Source organism: Suillus fuscotomentosus (genome assembly GCF_016647785.1).
Source record: "Suillus fuscotomentosus strain FC203 chromosome Unknown F5891scaffold_137, whole genome shotgun sequence".
Taxonomy (NCBI): Eukaryota; Fungi; Basidiomycota; class Agaricomycetes; order Boletales; family Suillaceae; genus Suillus; species Suillus fuscotomentosus.
Window position 1 is genome coordinate 17,439 of NW_024539649.1, and position 12,208 is coordinate 29,646.

Consider the following 12,208-nt stretch of genomic DNA (forward strand, 5'->3'; position numbering starts at 1 on the left):
AGCACTTCGAAATAATTTTAAGGTAGGCATCATGCGAAATCATCACATGATGTGACAACAGTGTGACAATCTCATGCAATCAGTTTGCCAGAGGGGCAACAGTGTTTGGAGTTACAGTCATCATAGAATTAGGGAGAGTTACAGTAGTAGACAAGCTATGTAGTGTAATAGTAGGATGTATACAGATTGATAACATATATGGGTAGGACTATGAGACTTGGAGATAACTTAGGCAAGTTTTGAGGGCAAGGTTGTTCATTGTTATTGAATGTGATAAGACTCGTATTTAGGGATGTGCACGGGTAAACCCTGGGGTATCGCAGGTGCCACCTGTACCCTTACCTGGAGATGTACCCATACCCGCACTGAGGGTATGGGTGTAGTGACGGGTACAAGGATATAACACCCAGGGTACCACCCATGGTGGGTATACCCTGAGGGTATAGCATACTATATAATGAAATACGACAAAAAAAGACTATGTAGCTACTCAATGCAGTCCCAACCATCCTCGAGCTCTTGCTCATTAGCATCCTCAACATCAGGTAGGGAACTAATCTTGACAACGTCTTCCGTCTTGACAAGGTTGAGGCGGCTCCAATAACCGAGGCATAGGAGTGCTCGAGTAGACTGAGCCGTCAGATGTGAATGCACGTGAGACAGAAGGAGGCGTCCCTTGCTGAACAGGCATTCGACATTGACTGATGTAGCTGTAAGTGTGATAAAAAACATGTCAGAACGAACCCATAAAGGAGGGCAGGCATGGACTCACCAGGTATTGTTAAGTAGTCTAAGGCCATATGAGAAAGGTGGGGATATACTGCACGGCGCTTGTGCCACCAGGCAATAGGATTGGGGACATCCTCGATATCGGCACTGAGGTAGCGCTTGAGTTCATCCCCCAGGTCAGTTGACTTGGGTGGCACCAGAGCTGGCATATTGTCAAATAAATTCTAAAAGGTCAAGTTGTAGTTAATGAGCTGTGCAAAAATAAAGAAAAACACATATCTCATAAGCCGTAGTATTTGACACCTCAAAATCATCACCATTCTCTTGAATCCCCACCTCAAGGTATGACCGTTCAAACTCATTGCAGACAAGTGTGGCTGCAGTCTCAATCCAGGTGTCCTCCCACCATGTGTTCTTGAAATAGGCCAATTTATGGTGTGGATGCAGTACTGCAGTAATAAATAAACAAAGGTCAGTATCATAATATTATTTAAATCAAAGAAGACTCACCCATAGCAATCCGGTATACCTCAGACTTGTTTGTCAACTGGTAGTACCGGTTGAGGGTTCGTTTTGCAAGGCAAACAGCCACACAGATAGAAGGGGAATATTTCTGGTTGTGTGAGTAGGTGGTGAGTCGCTCATCAATCAAATCCATTGCGGGAATAACCTTTGCAAGGTTCGGCATCCCCCGCGAGAAAAATAAAATCGCGTCCTTGAGAATCTTGAATGTCATGTTTAGTAAGCAGTTTCTAGTGCAGTAAGTGACCCACACCTACCTTCAATACATCCTGCAACTGGCTGACAATCTCCCAATCACTGTCAACAAGCTCAAACTTGCACAATCCTAGGTCACGCCGCTGAGTGACTGTGTCAATCGCTTCCCGATGGACAACAGCATAGTCCAGCATACCGAAGGTCGAGTTCCAGTGGGTGCAAACATCCCGTGGCATATTTGTTGGAGTAATTTGCAGGTTGAGGAGAATTTTACACCAGGCAGGAAGCAAGCTGGTTGTGGAATTGATCAGTTTGGAAGAAAGCTTGCGCAGCTAGAGGGAGCCACCAATATTGAGGTATGCTTGAGTATTTTTCGTCTTACCTTCAAAAGCACTAACTTTATCGGTCAGATATCTCTTTGCAGCTCAATTCATTCATCCTGGTTCAACAGCACTACCTCGTCCACCCAACCATCCTCATTATCTTGCAACTCCTCATCAACATCGGCACTGGCGTCCTCATGCTCAACCTCATTGCTCAGATCAGCAAACTCTGTATCACTCGTATCACTCGCCACATCATCATCTGTTTCTCTTGCAGCCTCGGCCTTTTTCATTACATCAAACTCATGAAGCAGGGACTTGGCGATCAGATTCATGGTGTGCAAGAAGCACTGTGTGTGACTTGCTGGCCCCCCAAAGTCAGGAGGCAAGTCTTCGAGCCTGTCAACCATGATGTTGTTGTTTGAGGCATTATCACATGTTACACTAAGTATCTGTGGAACAAGTTAGCAAGTAAGTTTTTTCTATTAAATGCCTTGTACCTTTTCTGATATTTGTCATATCCCGCGTTCCGGACCCGGACCTATCACACATATCATTTCCGGATATCTGGATCCGGCCGACGTCTATCTATGTCCGGATCCGACCTGCGTCTAACTTCCGTGCCTTATCCCTTTGTATGTTCCTACTCCAGTTAGACTATATCATTTTCTGTACCTCGTTTCATTTCCGCCCTTTATTTTCCTCTGATCTAATCTCCAGGTTCATTTAACTATTTTCCGATAGACTAGTGTTTGACTTTTCTATACGCTCCATCCACCGCTTTGTATAGCTTCGGACTTCGCATCTTAGTAGTATATAAACTCTGTAGAATCTATGTACATCTTTGGTTCAAATATTATCTTAGACTCTGCTCATTCCTTCCTCCATCCAACTTGAGTTATCCTCTCGTCGACCCCCGCTCGTCTTAGGATTGATTCCTATTGACTTGTCACCTCCGCCTCTACCTTTGGTAGTCCTCCGCTGTTTCCTTTCTAGTTCGGACTTCATCCGGATTAGTCTTACCTCTTGTTCCCGAACGTCCGCCGGAATTCCCGTGCATCGGACATCGGACTCTGGACATCGCCCGACGCCCTCCGGACATCGTCCGGTAACCTTTGAATATTGTTTGACAGCCTTCGGAAGTTAGGGGCACGTACTCGGGTAAGGGGTGCAGCGCACGAGCTGAAGCCAAGCCCTTCGGATTTGACCATTGAGCACGTTCTTAACAATATTCCAAACTCTTCTAACATCTTTGCAAATACTGCAGCAAGTTCCGCACCGGTATGGGACTGGTCAAGTCATCATGTCATTGTGTGTGAGCACCTTGTAAGTCTTTCAACATACCTTCGCCACTTTAACAATGTCTAACGGCAGACTCAGTGGGACTCCATTGTGCTCGAGATGGACTGATACCACCATGAAGGCTCTATGGTTGGTGGAAGTCCAAGTGTCTGTAGTAAAACTGATCTTGCCCTCATATTCCTGGTAAGTCAAGTCAGTTTCACACATATTGAGCATTAATTCACTGACTCTCAACATTTTAGCAATGTGTTGTTGAGTGCGCGCAAAAACGAGCTGTACATCATGTGAGATGGTGGTTGGGGAAGGTAAGTAGTATTCTGGTCGGCCTGTTTTCATTAATTATTGAAATCCTCAGTCTTTGACTATCTCGAATGGTCGCAGGCTTTCAGAGACCCAGCACACAAGCTCAGCTCTGTGTCGTGTTAAATTTGTCTGGCTGCATAGTGTCAAAGACTTACTTGGTCTCAGTGCAGGTGTGTTGATGGTTGGAGTATGTCACCTTTCCCTTCCCCTTGTGTTCAAAGGACGCTGTTATTGATCCATCTCGCAGGATTCCCGGAACAATTTTTGTGTGGACCTCGCTGGCATCCTTTGCATCATCAGCAGCTTGCAGTACCACATCACCCCAACATGATTTAACGTGTTTCCGCATATTTCCAGTGGACTGGGCATCTTTTTTGTCCATATACCTTTGGATGGTGGTCTTGCATCCTCGCGCACTACACTTGAACTCATGGGCCCACTGACCATCCTTCTCAATGATGTGCAGCATTGGGTCAAAGAACACATAAACAGGTGAAGTCCATTCTTTCATTAACCATTCTATTTTTTATTAATGAGAATGTTTGCTTGAACAAGGGTGCTCATACTTAGCTCGTCAGCAGCATTCTCAACATCTGGGCTGGACAATCAGCGCTCAGCATCATTGTCATTGTCAACATTGTCATACAAAGCAGCCTCTTCTTCCTTGGTTCGAACAATTTCTTCCAAGTCTTCCGAGGATGGTCCATCACCAGAACCATCTGGCAGGGTAGCTTTTGCCTTTTTGGATTTGATGGCCGCCATGCTTTCTCCACTTGTGTGGTTCTTCCTTTTCTTTGTCAAGGCACCATCAAGCTTCTCCTCGATAGCGGCTTGGGCCTTATCAGTCAATTTGGTGACTCGTTTGACAGTTTTCGAAAGCAAGTTGAGCTGCATGGTGTGTAGGCTGTAGGGAGCACTAACTATCATTCATAAATCTACGTAGTGAGTATAATTAGAGTTTGACAGCTGTACAGTAGCAGAGTTTTAGTTTTTATAAAGTCTATATTCGTTTTCATGTGTCAACCCAAGGCAAGGGTATGGGTAGGGGTACGGGTAGTCTAGGACCAGACCCCCACCCATACCCTGAATGTACCCACACCTGTGACCTGCATAGGTTTTGAAAACCCGTGCATATCCCTAGTGGCAATCAAGTCAATGTCAGTCTCACAAAGACCTCCACCCATATTCCCCGCAGTTCTGGCAATTAAAGAACTTCTTCAAGGGTGTTTCTGTCATGCTCATCCACCGGCCAGGCCTCAAAATATTCAAGTGTTGGTTGCTATTAATGCTGGAAACTTTGAGTTTGAGAATATAACAGTCAAGGTAGGTTTTCATACAAATCACATTCATATTAACAGCTTCTCTCAGTGCAAGTGCAGGACTACTTCAAGAAAGCTTGGGGTTGCCCACTAGACTATTCCAAACATCATTGGCATTCAAGTTGGATCAAAGGATTAGGACAAGGTTACTCCAGCAGAAATGCATGCTATCACACCCAACCGATGTTATACACAAAGACTTCCTCCCAGACTCTCACCAATAATGGTTAATTTTCTTCCAAGAACCCTTGAGATTGCCTGGCACATATCAGCATTGGCATCAATAACTCAATTATGGCCAACCAATGTTCTGTAAGTAACACATTCATCTTTCCATGCATTTGATTGACTGCTTGTACAGGTACTAGACTATTAAAATTATCCCTTCTTGCAAGACATGGGGATCACTGTATCTTCTGACCCTATCCTAGTCACTGGACATGTCCTCCCCATGCTGAAAATCCACTATGACAATGCTGCTGCTAGTAGACCTGTGGTAAGTCCAGGATGTCAGCATGCATGGGGCACAATGATTTGATTCTTGACCTACAGCAACTGTCATGGAATATTATTGATCAGATCCTGTTTGTGCTTGTCCCTTTACATTTGTCTTTGCACTTGTATCTTAGGTGTGTTTTATTTTTTCTAATTCTACGATTTTATATACAATACCCATAGGCAACCCCCATGGGTAACATCAGTGAACTCGTGAGGAAAGTACATAGCAATAAATAACAATATATAGTACATAATCACAAGAAGTAGCGTAATTTTGCTATCAACAATCACATTGTTATGTTTGGCCTCATAGAGGAAAGACGCTTCCGTGATTTTCATATAAACTTTTATGAAATGCCATAACGAAAGGGAGGTTTACAACTCTGAAGCATCAACTAATCGACCCAACAATATAAAGCTTTGCAAAGCTTTATCTAACATAAAATTTATATGGTATCTGTCAGATTGATACTACCTGGAGTAAGTTTAACAGAACTACCTAAAACACCAGATTGTCACCACTCATTGTTTCTTAGCACTCATTTGATGATAAAATTCAATAAAAATCAATTTTATTTATATTTGAATACATATGTAATTACATGATATATAATAAAAAAGAAAGATAGCGGAAAGAGAATGGTGACAAGGAAGAGCCAGGATGGGACCATGAGGGAGGGCCAGCAAGGAACCACGAGGAAGGGCCAGGGAGGAACCATGAGGAAAGACCAGGGAGGGACTACCATGAAGGGCCAGGGAGGAACCGTGAGGAAAGGCCAGGGAGGAACCACCACGAAGGACTAGGGAACCACGAGGAAATCCAAAAGGCCAGGAAGGGACCACCATGAAGGGCCAGGGAGGGACCACCACAAAGGACAAGGGAGGAACCACCACAAAGGACCAGGGAACAACGAGGAAATCCAAAAGGCCAGGAAGGGACCACCATGAAGGGCCAGGGAGGGACCACCACAAAGGACAAGGGAGGAATCTCAAGGAGATTCACCACGCTTGAGAGGGTGGTGGTAGTAGCAGTAAAACGAAGTTGAAAGAAACTTGCGCGAAATTTTCTGTCCTTGCACAAACAATGAACAAATAATGACAAATCAATTTCAACCACTTGCACTGCTCATATGATTTGGGGTTGGTCACATGCATGACCTTAGATGCCATTGTAATTCACGCAATATTTGAATCGATCTATATGATTTCGTAAGTCAAATAAAAATGAGGCAATATGATGTTGCTCAACAAATGGTACCTAATTACACTATCATACCTCACTGGTTGAAACTCTCATAAGAATAGAAATTGGGTTACAAATGCCAACAGTTCTTTCCATGATAAAGTCTTATATTACTAGGTAGTTTAAAACATAAATGAAGGGATATGGTATGAGTCAACAAAAATGACTTAATTATGCAATTTGCACATGGATTGCTGCGATGGCACAATGTCGTGATCTTGTTGTGAACTCCTCATAGGAAACTTAATTTTCAGACATACATTGCTACGTACTGATAAATCAAATTTATCATGGTATACATACCCATAGTTAGCCTAAACAAAATGATATCCTACTGTAGTTCTCACAGCCACCATATCATGGACTCATCAATTCTCTGATGAATATGGGTATTACGGACGCGGGTATGTCAGCAAGTGGCTGAAGATGGTATGCCTGGCTGGCAAAGAACCAGTAACAGCTCTTATTGATGATAGACAAGAGCCCATATTGGAAATCACTCCATCCTTACAATATGTAGATGTAGATGCTTGTAGCCATGTTTGCAATTTTATGAAAATTTTACTGCATTGTATGAAATGGTTTAAACTCTCAAGGACCTTGGAATCACATAATGCTCATTGGAATGAGCTTCCAGATAGGGCTGTTCACCTTACTGTATACGGTATACGGCCATATAGTGTACATCTGTCAACTGTACGAAGTCCCAATGTAACTGTATATTATGGTTGAAAAAAAATGCTGATGGTACAGTACAACATATGGTACGAGTCTCGGCCGCACTGCAGAGCCAATCCCACAACCACACTGTGCAATCATCCAATCCAGTCGCAATGCAAGTCTCATCTGGTGTACTCATTCCTATACCAGAGAATGTATATGCTGAGACATGGTTCAGCTCCCTATACCACTGTGATAATAATGTTAACATCTTACCAGGCTGTTTTGATAGATTGTGGTAATATTGAGTATGATTTGTGATAAGTAATAGTGATCATACCAGCAATATACCGATGAAGAACAACCACCCAGGCATTCATCCTGAAAATGAGGGATCGAAGTTCCGAGCGTGAAAGAGGCCAGATGACAGCCTACTGTGGCCTTGGCTAACAAGCATATCAAGATAACTTCAAACATCCAAATTTAGGAGGATAACAGACAAAGAACAGTCACAGTAAAATGTACCGATGATGCCTAAACCCGTCCAGCAAGCACAAATAATCTGGCAGGCTATGGGTATCTCGGCAACAATAGACAGGTCAGGACCTACCTCGATGGTTGGTAGGAGCCTGTTGAAGAATATGCAGAATATGCCAGCAATGATGCTACACGAAGAGTCGGAAGAGAGTTAGGAAACCATGCAGAAAACATTCTGAACCTTTGGCACATCAATGAAGAACTCTCCAGAATCCATAGAGGGAGACCCCAGAAGAAGAAAGATGGTCATCTAAGTAAGGTAGGCGTCTTGCGGATCCTACGAACATCACGTGATAAAGCATGATTTTGAGTGACAAAACACAGAAAAAAGGTTAACAAATCAACGAGGAAACAAGGACACAATCTGTAATGACAATGGATAGAAAAAGCCTTTGCGAAGATTATGATATTTGCAGAATTTGCAAAAGTGCAGTTGTTAATTAGTTAACTTGATTTCTATGGATTTCCATTTTCCTGATGTCCTAGTGGAGGTCAAAGCTCGTCGACTCCGAAATGCAAGGCTGTCGTGAAGCCGACAGGCTCGTCTGAGGGCCCCGAGTTGGCATGGTTGACAAACCACAGTGGTGAAAATGTCGTGCTGCAGGCCTGAATGCATGGTGGGCATCAAAGCAACAAAGAACAAGCTCGGACACTGCAAAAAATGATGAAAATGTGAGAAGTAAGTTCAAGTAACCAAACTTCGGAAGCTGCAACAGCTCACATCAAACTCGGCACATAGGATCATGTTGCAGATGATGTCTGCAGTGCATCAAGCAAAGCATCCAATGGTGCAGCTTTGAGTATTGTTAGCAAGCCTTTCTCGCGAGTCCCTTTCTCAGGTGCCGAGAACACATACTATTCAATTCAAAGCCCCCTGCCAAAGCCACATCTTTACAAAGTCTAATGTCTGCATTTGTATATGTATTATGCACACTCTACAGTACTACCTACTTACTTATCCTCCTCGCCATTCGCTCGACATCTACCTTACTTTACTTATCCTCTTCGGCATCCGCTCGGCGTAGTTAGCATTGACGTGTCACACTCATGTCACATCATGTGATGTTTGTAGAATCCGCATGACGCCTACCTTAGTTGATTGGAGAAATATTAGCATATAACTGATTATAGATTGTAGTAGACAATTTACCAGTGCTTTGAAGATTTGCATAGTGAGGATCGGGTTCAGAACGACTTGTTTCAAAATAAGATGTATGGCTACTACATGTATCAATTTGTTTGTAGATGATAAACAAACCCGTACTCACCACATTATGGCCATATATGCCCATACAAATACAGCAACATACGGGTCCTTTATACCCCATACCCCGTACCGTCAACTCAAGCTTTAAATAGCCAACAGTACGGATATGGCAATTGTATTACAGCGCCATAGGGTTCCATCGTAGGGGATACGGTGAACAGCCCTACTTCAAGAGCCTTGCCTTAAAATTACAGCTATGGACCTGGAATGGTCTTGGGATCATCTTGTAAGACCCTCCACCTCCATGGTCCATTGAGAATAGCAGATTAAATATTTTTTCTTGATAGTCTCACATACAAGGTGACTACCACTCCTTGCAGCAACCCCCCAATTAATCTCAAGAGGGGTCTTTTTATTTTACCAAGCTCCTTACAGGTAATTGGCAATTGTGACAGTTTAAGTTACCGTGACTGACCTGCACTTCTTTTTCACAGGCTAACTCAAGTCAGAGTCTCACTGGGTCACTCACGCCACACCTCTGGGTAACAGTGTTCATTTAACTTCTTTTCCCACACATTAAGACCCGCCGAATGGAAAGCACCATCCTAGCCCGCCCCGTCAGTATTCCCATTTCAAATTACCATATCAGGCGGTGACATTGGTTTTGGTATTGGAACTGCATGTAGATGCGAACTTCCGGATTGCCATAAGTGAGAAAGCACGAGTCTACCTTTTACTGATATGAATTTATATTATTATCGCAGTTTATGTCATTCAAAAGCGCCTCTGACAGCTTTTCAAACTCAGTTGTCTCCCACTTGCTCGCCAGCCTATACTGAGCATATGGAACAACATGAACTTCCACACTCCTCCAAACTCTACTAGGGGATCTACTCCTGATTCTGAGGACAAGGATGAACTCAGACTACATACTACTGGCCTTTCGCACAGGCTCAAGCAGGATAGCCCCCCTGCTCTTGACAGCACAACGTCGAGTCATTCTCCCTCACGACATATAGACAAATCCCTGAAACGTGCAAGGTCACGGTCACTTGACTCTACATATGATTCATCTGATGATGGTATAACTGAACCTATAACCCCCCCTCCAATACTACGCCAATTATCTCGTTTTGTGAAGCGCGCAAAAACGGACCCCAAGCCCTATCAGAGGGATGTTGCCGACGCAATCGACTCCCTCTTTCTTGAAAATAAATTGTGTCCCGATGATCCTGTGAGTCAGATAGTCCTTAGACGTATTTATCTATGTGTATTCGCGCATTGCTTATTGTCCACTTTCATACTAGGGTGAGCTTGAGCGTGACTTGCAACAACTGTCTCCTCAAGCCGTGGCTCAAGCTGTCGTCACGATGCACGCCAAGGTTGAATTCAGGCGTGTACGTGCTCTGGCAAGAGCTCACGAAATCAATGCGACAGCTCAACGCTTGAGGTTGCTTCATATGGTTCTTGAGGATGAAGGTGAAGTATACGCAAACGCTGCCTCAGAACCTTTGGACACCTCAATTGGAGAAATCTTCAAGTATAAGAAGAATCGGGTCCCAGACAGCATGAGTCAAGGTATCGCCACATATAGCCAAGATGTCATGTCATTCGCTGTCGCAGACTCACATCTGGATCGTTTTGAGGGTACTGCTCGTGTGTCATTTTCTCTAGCTGGAGATGTCCCTGCTGACGAACGCTGACAAGGCATGTTATTGGACAAGTCGAAGTTGCACGGCTCGGCAGAAGCCCGTTTGGTTCATTCAAGACCAAGAGATTCTATCGATGTGGTTGAAGCTCAAGTAATCACTATATTGATCACCTTATGATAGTACTGATCTTGTCTGACAGATAACATAACCATATAATGGAGTCAAGTGTTACAGAAGAACTCGCATTGTTTTTCTTACTGTAATGTTTGGGATCGAAGTGTTGTTGTTTCACTCCGTCCTCTCTGTAATTCTATGCTGTTTCCTATACCAATTCGCCCAGTTTATCATTGATTTTGCAGATAACACAGCAGGACACGCACTGCGATGCTTTCATGCGAGTGCAATACGTGCAGATCATCATCAGTAGGTAGAGTCAAATATGACACTGATAGTTTCATATCATGGCCATCGTTGTCAGTACTATTCCCTGCGATCCGCCAGCACATGCACGCCAGGTTTCGCTTGGGGTATATCTGTGGGTTCGAAGTGCATCAGCGGGTTGGATTGTGCTACAGAATGCTACAGAGTGCTCTGTAGCGCTCTGTAATGAATTACGTTTCCCTGATGCATATTGTTATCGATAACTTGACTCGGAAGGATTCATTTCGATTGGTTCGAAGTGAAAAACTATTCCATAATGAACTTCATGACTGAGAGCTGCAGGGAGATTGCCAAATAAGAAACATTGTACACAAACCAATGGCACGCATTGATGAGTGCACTTCTCTCAAGGGGCCGGCCTCGGGCTGCCGGGGATCTTTAGTACAGCATTAAGACTAATTTGAACAAATGGCGGCAGTAGTGCGGCGGCTGCGTACATACTAAACAAATGCGGTCGAGCTGATCACTTCCTTGCTTTCCTGGATAATGGATGAGTCACTGACAACGAGTTGAAGTGTCTGAGTCAGTACTTGTGCTAGCCAGTACCATGCAAATCTTAGGGACTCTCTGGATTCTACTTCTGTGTTTTTCGATGGTATCTTGCGGAGCTCAAGGTTGCATTTGGGAGCGGGCAACAGACAAACGAGGACTCAATAGGCATCGTGCCTCTTGCAATTTTTCCAAGAGATCCACCATTATTGCAAGCCAGAGGAGACTACAGCGAGCGAAAGATGCAACTCTGGCAAATTTAGCTCCCACCGTGACCCCGTCAACATTGAACACATCGCAAGTGAGTCGCTGATCTGCTTCCCCACCGTAGTGACTGGACTCAAAACTTAACATTCTCGACTTGTTTCAACAGAGAATCTTGCCAGTGAGGCCTTCACAAGTGGCAAGAGTCCATCTTAAACCGATAGCCTCTTGTAAAACCCTAGCAAGGCTTAAGTCTATCACAGCTTGTCGCGGTACATCAAATGATGCCCACGCGAGTCTCGCGGTCTCCAAGTCGCAGCACCCCTTCAACGAGACAGACTTGGAAATGGGACAAAACGATGTTGATATTGCAATGGACTTAGAGGACTTTGGAAACAGTTTTGACGGTGACACGGATGCCACATGTTCGTACTTTGGAGTCACCGCATCTGATATCTACTTATTGACACTTACTATACCAGAAGAACCCATAATATTTTCTAAGAGACGTGTTCCAAGGCAATTCAACGACATGGAGCGTTCGGCTGAGGATCTCGACAATGCTAACGTTCTATCACTTCCAC

The 12,208-nt window shown here is 44.0% G+C and overlaps 3 protein-coding genes across 3 annotated transcripts; 2 read left to right on the forward strand and 1 right to left on the reverse strand.

Annotated features, from left to right (window-relative positions):
- Positions 1-972: 972 nt before the first annotated feature.
- Positions 973-1,640, reverse strand: F5891DRAFT_964651 (uncharacterized protein; the record flags this gene model as incomplete). The annotated part of the gene is made up of 3 exons (XM_041376114.1): positions 973-1,178; positions 1,240-1,444; positions 1,509-1,640. The coding sequence occupies 3 exons, from the start codon at positions 1,638-1,640 to the stop codon at positions 973-975; spliced, it is 543 nt and encodes a 180-aa protein (XP_041217849.1).
- A 3,450-nt stretch (positions 1,641-5,090) lies between these two features.
- F5891DRAFT_986929 (uncharacterized protein) lies at positions 5,091-6,039 on the forward strand (the record flags this gene model as incomplete). Its single annotated transcript, XM_041377842.1, has 5 exons — positions 5,091-5,189; positions 5,273-5,322; positions 5,372-5,401; positions 5,656-5,671; positions 5,821-6,039. 5 exons carry the CDS (start codon positions 5,091-5,093, stop codon positions 6,037-6,039), a joined length of 414 nt encoding a protein of 137 aa, XP_041217850.1.
- A 3,652-nt stretch (positions 6,040-9,691) lies between these two features.
- On the forward strand, positions 9,692-10,698 carry F5891DRAFT_1197967 (uncharacterized protein; the record flags this gene model as incomplete). Its single annotated transcript, XM_041368573.1, has 4 exons — positions 9,692-10,072; positions 10,146-10,494; positions 10,546-10,640; positions 10,690-10,698. The coding sequence occupies 4 exons, from the start codon at positions 9,692-9,694 to the stop codon at positions 10,696-10,698; spliced, it is 834 nt and encodes a 277-aa protein (XP_041217851.1).
- Between the last annotated feature and the right edge of the window lie 1,510 nt (positions 10,699-12,208).